This window comes from Lepisma saccharinum, chromosome 2 (genome assembly GCF_977018435.1).
Source record: "Lepisma saccharinum chromosome 2, izLepSacc3.1, whole genome shotgun sequence".
Lineage (NCBI taxonomy): Eukaryota > Metazoa > Arthropoda > Insecta > Zygentoma > Lepismatidae > Lepisma > Lepisma saccharinum.
The window spans coordinates 49,870,353-49,887,565 of record NC_139230.1 but is presented as its reverse complement, the minus strand read 5'-3'; the positions used below and the strand labels follow the sequence as shown (position 1 = coordinate 49,887,565).

The 17,213-nt window shown below is 37.5% G+C and overlaps 1 protein-coding gene across 1 annotated transcript in view; it reads right to left on the bottom strand.

The window, feature by feature from the left end:
- The window catches only part of LOC145984027 (DNA-directed RNA polymerase I subunit RPA1-like), a 314,984-nt gene that overhangs the window by 19,801 nt on the left and 277,970 nt on the right, over positions 1–17,213 (bottom strand). The window contains exon 31 of the mRNA XM_083117344.1: positions 2,851–3,043. Within this exon, the coding sequence (XP_082973470.1) occupies positions 2,851–3,043 (193 nt within the window). The remainder of the gene's footprint in view (positions 1–2,850; positions 3,044–17,213) is intronic.

Sequence of the window (17,213 nt, the reverse complement as noted above, 5' to 3'; positions counted from 1 at the left end):
TGGCGTTGCAGCGCGATGTGCTAACCACTCGGCCACAGGGTCGGGCAAAACGAATTATGAGGACGAACGTTTGATTGTCAATAGTCATAAAGAGTAATAAAAATTTAATTTAGTACATCTTATTGCATCACATTACATTTTATGATTAAAGACATTGGTATTAAGTCCATGCAAAATAATTCTGTTTGGTGATACAAGGATGCATTCGCCTTAGAAATAAGATGTTAAAGAGGGAACTACAATGTTATCTTTAAAGAAATTCTCCTTTCGATGTTCTTGTTTTTGATTTGGTTTATTTTACTTCGATCCTCTGTCACTTTTGGCTAATCGCGAAGATAAGAATGATGATTGGATGAAATTGATGAATGAACACTCACAAAGAACACCCATGCAGGGATTCGAACCCGGGACCCTTGGCGTCGTAGCGCACTGTGCTAACCATTCCGCCAAGGAGGCCGATCTTTTCGATGTTCTTAGATATTTCAAAATACGTATTTCACCATTGTATTCGTATTTGCCTATTCCCAGTTTTGTATGAAGTACATTTCGCAGATGAAATGTCGAAATGTGAAAAGGCCATATCTTCGTTACTACTGTAGAAGGGAAACGATTGAATGTCTACTATATCGTACGATCTTCAAATCTGATAAAAGCATTAACGAAAGGATATATGTAAATACACTTAGGAAACCAAACAATAGTAAGTGTCCGTCACACGGAAGTGCCCAAGCTTACATAATTTGTTTGTATATTTTCCCCATTTTACGACACATTTCTGCCTCTAAAATCGATGGCGATAAATAATTATGAAATTGATCAGGTGCATTTCACAAAGAAACGATAATGCTCAATCCGGTACTGGAACCCGGAACATTCTGTGGCGGGATAGAAAGTTGACCACACAACGCGTTCGGCGTTCGCGAAGCAGCAAACATTGTTATTTGATGTGTTAATGTCTAGCATTAACCGTCACTGAAGGACACATGAATATTTCCACTCTGCTAACCAATCAATATTATGTGTACCACAAATCGGAATCGCGTAACTAAAGCATATCTGTCCACTTTTCATAACACCAAGTAAGTTGATACTGTCCACGTGTCATTCTTACTGAAAAAAACTTCATATTTTCTCAGAAAGTACTGTTACAATAGCTTGGTATCCGAAATGAAACCAGCATACACTACACTGATACTGTGTCGACATAGCAGAATGTCCTTCGAAATAAGATTGATCTTCCAAATTCATAAAGGTTATTTTGCCACACGACTGCGTAATTTCCAGAAAGTCAGAGAGAAAGACCTCCCACCTACCAGGAATTCCTGTGCACATTTTGTATGTAAATATTGAGACTATTCTCTGGTTATACGAACTTTGGAACTACATCACTAATGGGTCATAGCGTCCAGTTGTAGATTCGCAGCTTATTCCATAGAACGAGCCTGAAAGATGAGGGGGAGGGAGGGAGGGAGGGAGGGAGAGAGAGAGAGAGAGAGAGAGAGAGAGAGATAGATTGTAGTCTGAGTGTGAAGACTCATTTATTTAACAACTAAATAAAGAGTCAACGCCGCTTTAATGTACTGTAAGCTTACAAGCGTTCTTGGCCCGACTGTTATGACTGGACACAAATAATTCCAGGCAGATGATAACACTAAAAATATCGACGGGGAAAGAGGGAGGGTGAACACTCGGGATAACTCTCTTTGCCAACGATGTCTGATACATTGATCTGTTGCTTAAATAGTGTGCCCCAGGAGGAAAAAAAAGCGTTGTAATGGGTAATATTGTACATAAGTACATACTTTAAATGTGTACTTAAGTTACAGTAAAAAAGTGCATTAGGTATAGAGAACACTAACCACTACATAAACAGATTAGTAGATAAACATAGTTCTACCCCTCGCATAATGTTCACGCAAATTTCTAAGATCAACCACGATTCATTATTGATTTGATATTTTTTTTTTTATTTATTCAGTGTGCCCAACACAGAAGTGATTTGTCCTATTACGACTCACACAAATACACATGCCCAATTCAGAGCTGGGACCTAAACTTTTGTTTCTACAATACAGTCACATTAAAATCGTAGGATACGTTTACCAGATCTATGTAAATATTTTACATTTTAGATCATAAAAATAAAATCGAACGTTGCCTGAAGTAATAGTACGAGGCAAACAAATGAATCAAACGTGATTTGTAAAATTCCATTTCTCTCTACAGAAACGTTTGCTGCACCATTTTCGCTCCAAGTAGCATGAAATAGGAAGTTCAAAGGTCGGCAGCAGACAGACAAGTGAAAGGATTTTATGCCTCGAGAAATTGTATTGTCAAATACAAACAATGGAATAACGAGGTCATGGAAGTTGAATGATATTCTTGTTGGTCTGGCTAAAAAATAAACCACCACCTAAAATTATCTGTGGGCAACCAGCAGTGGAAAGTAATTTCACGGTGAGAAGCAGTCTGGCAAGCAGAACAGGCATCAGAAGAAACGAGCCCTACCCTCGCCCCTTTCCAAAATAAACAAGTGGCAATTTGGTTGTCTTCTCCCCCTTACAAAAAAAATGCATTGATCACAAAATTCTGACTGACGAATATCACACATTTCTCCTGATGTGAATAAAATAAATGCCTACAAGTTCCAAAACGAACGTGAATGCTTAGCTACTTACAAATTACCAAATATAGGTGTGGCAATTAATGCAAAGTGTACTTAATTAAAAACGAATCCACGAATTGTTAGATGCTTGCAACACACTTTTCATAACAAAATATTTATCCCATGTTACATATTCAAATTAAAATTATTTGAATGTGGATAAAAAGTAAAATTTCCGAACTCACCTTCCAAAGTGGCCCGTTTAAGGTACTGTAGTGATGTTTCGAAACTCATTTGCTGCAATGGCGACACGCAGCTGCCCATGCCAATTCTATTGCAGGGTTTGTAAGTACCATCGTATGTCATATAGTCAGCCACAAGAAGCAAATGTCGTGGATTCACTGTTATTCCATACACTTTGAACACATCCTGGATTTCCTGAAATATTATTAAAAGAAACATTAATATATCAGCAATTTTGAGTTGGGAGAAAAAATATACTGGCAGTTCAACTTAATTCAAGAACATCAGGGAAGAAGGCATGATTGAAATTTACATTGTTAAGTGATAATTGATAAATTAATAATTCATACAAAATTGCCAATGACAATATTAGATGCGATTCATTAATACAGGAATTTAATTTTCGTGTGCCTATGCGCCCAACACTCAATATAAATACGTTCCATACAGACAATCCCAGAACTTAAAATAAAAATGGTATCTTTTCCATGTGGATGTAATTTCTTCAAGGTGTATTATCCATACGGTAATCACCAGAGAAAGTTTCTTTCAAGTATACCATATTGGATTTAGTCCTATAGTTATTTTTTTGTATATACTGTTGCTTTTTCTATTAAGGATTGTGTAAAAATGACCAGTGTATTATATCAGATGCTTTATGAATGAAAAATAAACAAAATATTCTGATAATAACAACAAAACGCCATCAATCTCTCTTTCTTAAAGGAAATTATGGCAATCAGAGTATAAAAAAGGGTGCAACTCACGATAAATTAACATTAAGTCCACATTTTATTCCGCTTTACGTTTGATAAATCTCAGGGGTGACATAGTTCTAGTATAGCTATTTATGTATCTCCATATCATGCTGAAGCAGAAAATCGTAGGCCAGCACTTATATCAAGAGCTGCTTCTAAGCTATCTACGCATGTGTTCATCCCCTGGTCGTCCAAATGATACACAACCTATCTTAAGCTACGCAGTGGTAGTGGTGTTTGTGGTGGGATAAACCCGAGAAAGTATGAACTCTCCTCTAGCAGATTTGCTTACACTTAAAACTTGCTCAACATGGCCATATGAGTTTTTTGTTCAAGTGTGGAACCCCCGTTTAATCCAAGATTTTTGTAAAAATGCCCTCATGGATTCCATGAGAAAGTATGACCCCCTCAGATTGATGAGGCTACACTTATAAAAGGCACTTTTGTGAGATTGTTGTCCATAAATTTGTTAAAAATATGCCCTTCTTGTAGCCACACTTAAAACTAGGCCATACACACACACACACACACACACACACACACACACACACACACACACACACACACACACACATACACATACACACATATTTATTTCTGGTTTAAGTTCAATTGGATACCAGCTTCAATTTGTTTATCTAATATTAAAACAATGTAATTCTTCTAGAATTGCTCCGTGACTCTCTCATTTCTTACATCATAAACATATGATTTTTCTCCTATGAGAATGACACTACAAATGGTGTCATCAGGTAATGCCTCATGGAATTCACAGATAATTTTAATGTTTGTCCTGTCATTCACTACAACCTGTTTTCTTTTTGAAGTGTTGATTACAAACATGGGTCTCTGTGTTTTGAATTCATCTGGTGAGTAATACATGTCAGTATTGCCAGTAGTGACCCTTTTGAAAGCCGAAAAAGCCTCATATAATTTGAGGAAATCATCCTTGGACATGTCTAAATTGTAATTTTCTCTAGGAAATACCTCATTTCTGCCATTTTTAAGATATATGTTCTTGATGTTGCAGCTATCAAATTTACTTGAATTTTTTTCCTGATTGTTGTGTCTCCCAGTCTGAAACAGAACCACCACAAAATCCGGCATGTCATATTGAATACTGGAGAATGAATTTGTGGCATCAAACTCATAATAAGTACCAGCGGCAGGCTTCTGTACGCACTGATATGTATAAAATTGCAGAGGAATGTGTGGATTTTTTAGGATATCAGCTTTGTATTTAAGAGCATAGCTGGCCTCATATTCAACAACCGGGATTCTTAGCTCCATAGTCTGAATAATGCATTTGCCCTCATCAGGTAAGGTATTGGGCAGAGCTTCTCCTGTAGGGTTTATTGCACTGTACCTCATCAAAGCATTATTATCATTGGCAGCTCTTCTAAATGTAATTCTTAACCCACCCTTCCACATAATTTCTTTGTAATCCGAGAAGAATCCTGGCAACAGGCGCATGGGGAACAGCACTGTGTGGCTCTTGGATAATATCTTATCACCAGCCTCAAATCCACCTATTTGGTAGTATGAAGCCTCGGTTTTGGATAATTTTAATGTGGCCAAAGCTGTGGAGGCAATGCCGGGATAATCCACTCTGTTTATAACAACACCATGTTTTCTAATCTCAATTTCAGAGAACAGATGCGGCACAAAATTGTCCACCAATCTTATATTTGAATTTGCCGGATAATCTGTTCCATCGAGCTTTACAACATCAAATTTGATGTATAAATCTGCTCTGTGGGGGTGTATAAATCCATCCCCTACATCAAGATCAACCTCGATCTCTGTGTTGGGTTGATTTAAATTTGCAAATGTCCTCCTGTTTGGGGGGAATGATTGTAGCTCATAACTCTCAATATTTTCCATTGTATGTATTTTTATTTAAATGTTAATCTCTATGATTGCAGTTGTTGTGGCTCCAGCAAAATCAACTAATTCTTCTTTTTCATTAGTGACCATCAATTCAATATAATCTATTCTATTATGGCACACAGGAAAATATAATGTTGGGGATGGATTGTAGATGATTGGCTCCATGAATTCAGAATTAGGTTTAAATGTTGCAATGATGCCAGTTTGTTTGTGAGTGCCTATGCCATTTGATTTGGTGATCATACCCTCAGCCACATTACAGTGAATATTCAGAGTCTCTATGGCCAAGAATTTAGGTATATTCATAGCAGTGTGTTTGATGGCCGGTTCAAGTTTTGTGTTGTTCTCAAATCCCAACAGCTCTCCTATAGTATCCAGATCCACTGTTTCTGTAGCAGACACAATCTCTACTCTGTGAGTGACAGAATTTTGACTTAAAACTATACCTCTGGGTAATTGAGCATTTAGAGTGGACAGATTATATTGCCCTGGAGTGATGACAATTTTTTGTTCCCCTACTGCAATTGTATTGTTGTGGTGCGTAATATTAGGTATCAAGTACATGCCGTAAAATGCTCTGAGAGCTATTGTTTTGGGATACACTATGTCATCATGCAATTTGAGTTTCAATATTGAATTTTGGCTGGTGAGATGGAATACCCCCATGATGTTTCAGATACCACAAGGCCTTTTGAAAATTTTCAATTGATGGTTTATTTATTTGAGACATGTATCTAAGAACTGATAAACACAAATGTCCGCAATTAACATCTTTGAAGTTTTGAACACGGGCATTATTGTAATAAAGATTGGGTGATTTTAAATATTTTATTAAATTTTCAGGAGGAACACCTCCAAATGAATCAAACACAAATGCCTCATTGTTTAAATATTTAAGATAACAGATCCAGTGAGTGCCCTGATTTTTGTACTCATCCAAATTAACAATGCCACACTCTTTGTTGAGTGGTTGTTCTGGTAAAGAATCGGACATGTACACACCTCTAAAATGTTTGATGCCCAGTGGCTTGATTAAAGCTTCAATATCTTGGTTTGTAAGCGGCTCTTGTTTTTTTTAAACTTATTCATGGCTCTCTTAACACCTTTGCCTTTTTTCTCCATGGCCAGGTTATGGCGCCTCTGCTCATCTAATTCTGCTCTATTTTTCTTGGCATCTATTACTGTTTTTGCTATGGCAGCCGATCCCCCAGCCAAGCTCCCAACAGCCCCGAGAGCTGCTAAGATGGCCGGGATGGTAAATATGAATCCCCCTGTATGCAATTTTTTTCTTGATTGCTGTAATTTTTTTAATTGGGGGGTACTAAGCAACAATTTCATACCATGCCCCTTTGCAATACAAGAGCTTTTTTTCTTGCGCTGCTTTTTGGTCAAAAGGCTATCAATAGTTTTAAGAGATTTGAGACCTGCATAAGGTATTTGATACATAACACCCTTGGCCTTCATCGTAGGTTTATTATATACATATTCACAGCCCCCACCCCAGTTTTTGTTTGGTGCTCATAGCTATGGTGGTTCCCAATGCTGCTATTTTTTCACTTAAAGAAGCATCTTTGCTTACAAATCTGCCAAATGCAGCCTCTTCTAATTTCTTGTCTGCAACATGTCTCTTGTCAAGATCAGAATGTGTGTTGTATGCTATGTCATGGTCTCTACAAGCAGCATCTAAAGGATTAACACCAGGATCACCTCTGTTTAATCTATGCTCCAATTTTGTGCCTGGACCACAATACTGATAGCCTGGAATATGTAGTTCAAATGGCAGCTTGTTTATAATGTCATTAACCAGGCCCCGACCCTCAGAAATATTCCAAAATTTAGGTGGTAGAGTATTAATAATTTTTATAAGATATCCAATCCCCTTAGTGTCATTCACTATAAAATTAGACAATTTTGTGCTTATCATGTCCATAATTCCAACCTTTTCATTGTAAAAATTGTTGTTGCCAGCATTTTCCTCCCCAGCTATCACCAGCAACCTATCTACAAGTTTCCTGACATCATCAACCCACACAAATTCTTTAGGCAGGGTGTTGTATTGTTTGATTCCACTGCCAGTCTTGATCTGTGACCATATGGGCTTGATTAAATTATTGTATTTTGCTCCACTGCTCGACTTGACTCTTTTTTGTGTGGGATCATTGTTCTGGTACAGAGCATCTGATTTTATTAATATTTCTTTGTAATGTTCATAATCTTGATCTGTATAGCTGCCAGGCCTCTTCCTAGTCATCAGTTCCCACAACCCAGGTGTGCCGGGGTACTTAACAAAACCACCTTTTTCTCCGAGACGAGATTCTGAATAAACAATCAGATCATCCCCCATAAAAGTTACTCTGAAATTGCCAATTCTATGTATGATGCTGCCATCAAGCTCTGTGTCAGCATATAAGCCAAAAACCTCATCTTTGTTGTCTTTAGGTGTGGTTAAATATTTTTGAGCAAGAAGACCCAATTCAATAGGATCCTGACTAGCCTCAATTCTTCTAGGAGCAACAGGACTAGGTGTATGAATACTGGAAAGTGGGGTGAATGGATAATCTAATATGTTCCTTGCAGCTACAGGCACAAGCTCTGTGATCAAATCTTGATTTTGCTCTGTAACAGTTTTGATATTCTTACCTAAATTATTAATAGCATCAATTACAGGCTGTTCTGTTTGTTTGTGTTTTTCATAAATTCCACGGTTCTCTGATTTCCATCCCTTAAATCTTTTTACAAGATAATCTCTTAACTTAAGATCATCAATGACTGGTCGTTTCATGGTTGTTTATTTATGTCTCAACGTCTAGAAAATCGTTGATTTTATTTCTGTATTTGCCACTATTGGGTGTTCTTGTCATATCAATTGTGACAAACCCATAACTGTCCTGGTTCCAGCACTTGCTGCAAAATTTGGAAAAATCATTGTAGCTCAAGTCCCCACCTACATATTCATCATGTATGTGTTTGAGGTTGGTATGATCTTGATGAAACACACATATAAAATTGCTGTTGTCTCGGATCAGCTGCTTCGGTATTTTAGAAAAAGTCTGTGCCAGGTAGAAGCAATCAATGTTTTTGTGTCGGCCCTGTGTAAAGAAATTTCTAACCTTGTTTTGATTATCCAGTATAATGTCATCAAACACAACAACAGAATTATCGAGACATTCATGAAGTGGCTTAACATCTGATTCAAAAGTGGCAATATCCAATCCATCATATAGCTTCATCAGCTGCTGATATTTTAATTGTTCCAAGCTCTTAGAAAAGACATACAAGTGCCTGTTTTTCCAGTCTAACCAGTTGGGTGCCAATAAAAAATTATCAACCATTAGTGTAGTTTTACCACAAGCCGATGGCCCAACAATAAGACACCTAATATTATCAGGCAGCAAGTTGCCATTTCTCTTATTCTGTTGTTCAGGTTCTGGCAGCCTTTTTATAACATCCCAGGTGCTCATATTATCACTTTGTCTGCATCGATCCAGCTGTTTTCCGGATGACCCAGCCATTTGACAAATAACTTGTTGCCTTTTCTGCGGATGATTTTTTCTATGAGATATGTGTCGGGCTGTTTAGTTTTGCTGAGCTCTTGTTCATAGAATCGGCCTTTGAGAATTTCTCCTCGGTGATCTTTTATTATATATGTGTTAAGGGTCCCGGGTTTAACTTGAACCACTGTAAATAATTCAGTGCTCCAGTTTCTAGTAAAGCCTCTTTTGAATAAGTGCTTATATTTGCTGATTCTTACTTGATCACCCACCCTGTATTTGGCCTTTCTTGTTGTTGGCTGGTATCTAGGATAATAAACAGTCCTGATCAATTTTTGCTCATCAGATGAAGTTACTTCAGAGGGTTTCATGTTGATTGTGGAATGGACCGAGTTGTTATATTTATGTAGAAGTTCTGGAAGAATATTAAGCCATTTATAATTACCTTGGAGGGTAAATTGTTTATACATAAGATTTTTTAAGGTTCTGTTGAATCTCTCTACAATTGAGGCTTTGAGATCACTGTAACTCGAGTAATGTTGTATTGACTGGCTTTTAATAAATTGTTGGAACACAGAATTATAAAATTCTTTGCCATTATCTGTTTGCAAATAGCGCGGTGATCTTCCACTCTGATTGATGATTGTCCTGAAGGCTTCTGTAACACATGTTCCAGTCTTGGATTTGAGTGGCACAGCCCAGGCAAATTTTGAAAATGTGTCTATGACAGTGAGTAGATACTTGTAGCCCTTGTTGATTTTGTCTAAGTTTTTCAACTGCCCACTTGCCAACTCAATCAAGTCGCTCTGCCATAAATCATCTATGCCCTTTGTGACTACTGGCAGTCTCTTAAAATTATGTCTGGCTTGTCTGTGTAATTCATCAACAACTAGACATAATATGTAAACAAGAATATTGCAATTATGGGGTGTTCAGCAGCTGATACTACAGGATTTTCTAAATATAATTTGTCTCCAATTTGTATATGAAATTCAAGAGAGCCATCATCTTCAGCATAAGATGTTTCTAATGTATTGGGATCTGTAAAATCCTCTAACTCTACACTGGTGATTTTTGGTTTGTTGTCAGCATTTGTTATTGATAAGCTGGGGTAGTGGTGTGCCTGTGGTTGAAGCCAATATTTGATCTTGATTGGTCTAAGTGTGCCTCCAACAAAAAACTGGTAATAAAATTGTGCAGGGGACAGCATATATATTTTGCCACCTGGTGTAAATGGTGAATCATATTCTTTGTTGGGGATGCTGTACAATTCAAGAATTACTGTATGTTTTGGATTCTCGATTATGCCTGTTATTTCTTTTTCTGCTGTGAGCAATCTGCTTGTTACAGATTCAAGGTGCTCATTGATGGTCCTAACAACATCATCATGGCCTGGCTTGATCTTTATGTCCACAACAAGTTTCTTGTATTGTTGCACAATCTCTTGAAGCTGGGTGGCAAAAACAGACAGAGCATTTGCTTGATTGGATTCCATGGTCCCTAGCTGTTGTTTGATATTAGCTACAATTTGTTGCAAATTTTCAACAACTGCCAATTTTGAATTTTGAGCAGTAAGATCATGGACCTGCCTTCTGATATCCTCAAACAGGGCATGCAGTTCATTAATATGTTGATTGGTTGGTAGAGTGGCAACTGTCTGAGTGAGATGTTTGATCTCTGCCTGGATATTCTTGATATCTTCTGATTTCAATATGCGATTCACTGCCCTTTTTATATTTTTAAGTTCCTGTGATGTGGGAAGATTTGATACAGTATTTTGCAAAGATTCAAGTGCCAATTTTACATTGTTTAATTCAGAAGCATCAGCCACATTTTGCATAAGCATCAGCCACATTTTGCATAGCATTTTGGAGCAGGGCTATATCTGCCTGAGAGGGTGTTGATTGTTGTAAAATTTCAAGCTTTGTTTGGATATCATCGATCAAGTGATGAAAATGAGATAGTTCAGATTCGGTGTTGAGGTTTTCAAGCTTTGTGATTTGGTGCTGGACACTGACGAGGGTATCTACAATTCCAGGCAATCTGGATTCTAGTACATTTGCCAAATCACTTTGCACTGCTGCTATGGTACCTTCAAGATGGGTTATGGAACTTTGAATTTTTCCAAAATCTTCATATGTTTCAAGTTGCAGCTTAATGTTTGCAACACTCCGAGTTATTGCATTCAAAGCATCAGAAGATGGCAAGTTGTTCATAAAATTTTCAAGTGTCTCAATTTTTTCTTTAACCTCGGCTATGGCATTGTTCAGAGGATCCAGATTAGGTATCTGGAGTGACTGAATCTGTTCTTTTAGAGTGGAAATCACTAGATCAAAATCTTCTTGTGATTTTATGCTTTTGACAATTGTTTGGAGCTGTGTCTGGACATTATTTATCTGCTCTTCCAATTGTTGTTTCAATTGCTCGGAGTTGTTAGCCTGGGTCTTAAATTTGGCTTGAAGAGCTGCAACAGCTTCTTCCAAACTTTGAAAATTATCTAATGTGGCCAGATCAGTATATTTTTGAAGCAGCACTTTGAGTTCAGAATCAATTTTAAGAAGAGGGTCCATGCATTGTGATTGCAAATTTGTAATTTCTAATTGAAGACTGGCATTGAGTGTGGTCTGTAAAGCTTGTAAATCACTTCTCAATTTCTTGACTCTGACATCAAGCATCAGAATCTCATCACTGTGATCTTCATGTCTTGTATGGCCAAATATATCATTAGGCATTTTTGTTTTAGTGGTTATTTATTATTGAGTATCTGATTCTTAATTCTATAAAAAAGGGTATAAGCTTGTCATAGGATCCAGGGACCTCAATATATAAGCAGTCACCAGCAGAAACAGTATATACAGTGCCAGAAACCATGTTTGAGTGCTTAATTCTATAAATATTTCTCCCTACTGAAATTTTAACATTACCCTCAGGGGTTGTAATAAATTGCAATTGACCACCTACAGGTAATTGGTAATGATTTAAATTATTGTTAAATATGTACAATATTTTCCCTGTTTCTTCATCATTATCTGTAAATATGCTGTTCAGATGAATAATTAACAAGCCACTCAGTTTAGACAGCATATCAGGAGAGGCTTGTGGTGTTGGCAGCTCCATAATAGCCTGTTTTTTGAACCCAAATAAGTTCATAGGCATGTTTATTTATTTCAAATCATGCTCTGTAATTGGGCATTGATCCCCATTTTTCAAATCACAATGCCCCCAAGGTAGAGTATGTATGTCACATGATAAAATGCATCTCTTATCATCATGTGGGTCCAGGGCCACTTTTCTTACAATATTGCTAGTCAACAAGTGATCCTCACTCTGAATTCTATTTTCTGATGTTCTGATTGAACTCTGTGATTTGATGCAATTTTTATAATCTTCAAATACAAGATCTTTTTCCACAGTAACTCTGCCAATACCCTTGGCCTTTTTGACAACAGCACTACATGTTTTAAAACTGTACACCTTGGCACTTAACCCAGCAAATTCCACAATAGCATCACCAAGTGTCTCATCTTTAAACTTGCCAGGCACCTTTTTGTTGTGGGGTTGAATTCTTGTATGTTCACTGGTATCAAAGTATTGAAACAATTCAGGCTGTGACATATCTTGATAAACATCTTCTGTTTGAATATCAAGAATAAAACTATCCGTGTCCATGTACAATAATTTTACACGATCACCATAAAAAGGTTTCAGCACATCATAATACAATGTTAACATATGTAATTTGGACAATTCCAATATCACAGCCCCTACGTAAATAGGTTTATCAAACTTGATCTTTGTTTTCTTCATGTTGAAAAGTGCCATGTGCTCATCATAAATTCTTCTGTAATTGAAGTTGGGCTTTGCAACCAATTTTTTACTCAGGCTGGGGTCAGTAATTATTTTAACATCGGTATGTTTTCTGACATTTTCAATTGTTTTGCCATACACTGAATTCACCATCAATTTAAACAAGCTCTTATCAAATTGGCTCTTTGCAGATGTTCGAAGCTCTGTATTTGTATCAATGTATGGTTTCAACCATTCTGAGTGCCTGAACCTTAAGACTTTTCCAATTTTGGTCACTTTCTGTTTAGAGCCAGGTGAGTACTGAACCTCGGGAATTGGGGGCAGATCAGAAAATTTGTTGTGTACATTATCAGGAAATGTCAGATCAACCTCTAAGAAGAGGCCATATTCACTGTCATCAAAATCCTGAAGATCCTCAATATTGAAATCTTCAACCCATTCAAGCCCTGCATATGGCAGTTTTTGCATCATAGCGTGACCATAGAGGTTGTTTGCATCTACATACAGTATATAATTTGATGGCCGTGCTGGATCATAATCAGGCAGCATAATATGCTTGTTATTTGCTCTGGCATATCTCTGGGAACATTGCACCATCCCTCCTCTTATACATTTCTCCATAAACAGATACATATCTTGATCGTGGATCAGATCCAATTGCTTTTTGGTGTTGAAAAATGTTGCGGCCCATGCTAGGCCCGGAGCACTGTAAAAATACACTGGATCCAGTCTATAATTTTGCATGGAAGATTTTCTGAATGCCTGCAATATATCAGCTAAGAGAGTCACATCAAGTTTCAAATATGCCATGTGATAATCACCAAATGTCTTGCATTTTAAATTGTTCCACATCAACTGAGCATGGCGATAATCATCATCACTGATTCCAGATCCTCTGATTCTGCTGTAAAACTCTTCTTGTGGTGGCAGGGAACACTCATCGAATTTAGAAAAATCTGTAACATAGTCATATGGATATACACCCTTCCGCCTAATTAATTTCAGGTCCTGATTTGGAAACAATGCACGTGTGATTTTTAATTTATCATCAGGTAATTGAGAGGCCAGTGTAGCCAGGCTAGCAGATAAAAATCTGTAAGAATCAAGAAATCTTATGCGAATAGGAACACCATCAACTTTAATTATCTTGCTAATAGATATATATTTCTCATCATTTTCAGCTAAAATATTTAAATTCTGCTTCTCAAACCCCTCGTACCTGATCAAATGATGAAAATCATAATTGGATGCTCCGTGGCAAAATATGGGGACGAATCTTGGTCTCTTGATCTTAATATTACAGCTATTACACAGGGCCTGTTTATATCGACCATCTGTATGAGAATGGTGATGAACCTTGATATTTGTATCTGAAAATTCAGAATCACATACCGGGCATTTTTCTGCATTGTTGAAATCCTCAATCTGTTCCTCTGTTAAAGGCAACATGGGCTTTGATTTTAATAAGATGTTAGATGCTATGTCACGGCACACATTTTCTATTCTATGTGCAAATATTTTGATGGCATTTGGTCCCATGTATGAAAATTCTTTACTAACAACACCATCCTGTACAACCACATAACAAAAACTGGAAGGTTCATGTAGCTGGTATGGTGTAATTGAAGATTCTTCGGGATCTGGATTGCAGAATGCAAGAGATTTGAGATTTGATTCAGAATCCCAGACAATATATGCTGGGTGTTCCAACGAGGCTTCATACTTTTTGAATTTGCAATTTTCACTTGGATTGGGCATCACCATATGAACAGGTTTATGGTTCCCACAGTATTTCAGATGCTCAATTAACTTGTTTTTTGCAATTTCTGCACTCTCTTCACAAACACCATTCACCATTTTTCTACCATCAAATTCAGTCAAACATCTTCTGCACAACTTGAATATTTTTTTATATTTGTCTAGTTGTGTTCTCACTAAAGCTTCAAGATTATGTATCAGAGTGTAATGATATGTGCCATCCCCTTCAATTAAGAGCAGATCAATCGGAATTGCAGATTCATCATCAAGTGTACTGATTCTGAGAGGTGCTATCGGGCAATTGCCAGTGGAACAAGTAAATACATTAATAGATAATTGCTTGCCATTGATGTGCCTGGCCTTTTTTTCAAATTTGTCAATATTCTGAACAGACATTGGATATTCCAAACCCTCCATTGCCTCGTCAAAATCATGTTCATGCTGTTTGTAATAACTTATTCTCTCAGGATGCCTTGAAACTAGAAACAAAGCAGCTAATATACACCACAAAAAGCATTTCTGGTCGGTATTTTCAATATTAACCACTGCTCTTCTGTTTTTAATATTGTCAGGTAATGGCAGATATGTAGATCCTTTTAATGGGCTGAATTCAGAAATATTAACATATAACTTGTGCGGAGAGCCGCATAGGGTCCATCCGGACTCTTTTGCTGCAAATTCAGAGTGTTTAATATTCAGTTGATTTATCAATCTGCTTATTATTCTGTCTAAATTTGCGTTTGAATATACAGGTACAGTTTCTGTTACGTGGGGGTGTGTAAATTTTGTGTCATTTGGCTTCTTATATTGTACAAACAATTTGAGGAACAGCTTATAAGAGCTATTTTGTGCATTTAGAATTGCCTGCACATTAGGATTTACACTGTTCAAGAAATTCTCAATGCCACATCTTGGCTCTGATACAAAACAGTGATCCCTTAATTGACCGTTAAAACTGCTACGGATGGGTTCATAGCGTGGCTGCTTTGCTGCTCTGGCATTAAGAGGTGCTTCGTGCCTTCTTTTCAGACCAGATGTGGATGGTTGTGCAGAGCAAGTATCTTTATGTTTATATGTGAAATATTCCATGTTATATTTTCTATTGCATTTGGGGCAAATTTTTGTGGGAGTTCTGTATTTGTCCGAGTTACAAATTTTTTGGTGCTTGGCCCAATTGGGGCTGGATATATTTTTATTGCACTGATTACAATATTTTTGATTCGGCATTTTTGCTGTTGTTTATTATATACAATTTCCTGGGATTCAATTCAAAACTTTATACTGAATAAAAAATATCAGTTGGGTTCAGCACTGTGCTTTGTGTGTGTGTGTATGTATGTATGTGTGTATACACTTAATATTTTTGGCTTTGGTATTTATATACAATTTCCTGGGGTTCAAATCAAAGCTCTATGCTGGATCAGTTGAGTTCAGTGCAGACAAAAAAACTGCATAGCTCTATGTCAATTAGTTCTTGAGTTTTGTATTTAGGAACCACTTTGGCCCCCCTGCCAAAAATTGGCTTTTATTGTATCAGTGTATATTGTCTCTATGACCTTACTTGGGATATTCCAGTGCAGACAAAAAAAACTGCATAGCTCTATGTCAATTAGTTCTTGAGTTTTGTATTTAGGAACCACTTTGGCCCCCCTGCCAAAAATTGGCTTTTATTGTTATTGTATCAGTGTATATTGTCTCTATGACCTTACTTGGGATATTCCAGTGCAGACAAAAAAAACTGCATAGCTCTATGTCAATTAGTTCTTGAGTTTTGTATTTAGGAACCACTTTGGCCCCCCTGCCAAAAATTGGCTTTTATTGTATCAGTGTATATTGTCTCTATGACCTTACTTGGGATATTCCAGTGCAGACAAAAAAAACTGCATAGCTCTATGTCAATTAGTTCTTGAGTTTTGTATTTAGGAACCACTTTGGCCCCCCTGCCAAAAATTGGCTTTTATTGTATCAGTGTATATTGTCTCTATGACCTTACTTGGGCTATTCCGCCAAATTATATGCTTCAAGTCTCCTATACTTTGGTGGAGCCTGTTCAGGTTCTATCCCCCACTTGTGGGTTCCACTGCCGATCCAGCAATGGTGAAGAATCTGCACTGTGCCCTGGCTTTTATAGATTTGCAGAGCCAATCAGAAAACACCACACATCGCATTATGTCGTACAATATTAATTGATTAAATAGTTACAACATGATGCAATAGAAGTGACTGGGGAGTAAATATGTATAGATGTGGGTAGGTGCGGGTACAGGTGGGTTAGGGGTGGGTAGGTGTGTATATGGGTGTGTAGGGGTGAGTTGGGGGTGTGTGAGGGTGGGTTGGGGGTGGGTTGGGGGTGCATTCAGAAACATGAGACCTTTTCTTATATTTTTGTCTCCTGAGCGTACATCCCATTTTTCTGCTGAGCGTACATGCAATCGAGACCGCAGCGCCTCCACGCTTAGGGGAGCGGAATTGTCTGGAACTACTCCAATCAGTCAATAGAACTGCACGAGCTTTGTCAATAAGAGTACATGCAGGCAATAGAACTTGTTCTGCTCGAAATATCGATCCGATCCCACCTGTTGCCTGCCGCGCCGAGAAATTGCCCCGAATATTGATCCCACAACTCCGTGGCGCGGGAATCTGAGAAACTGGCCTAGCACA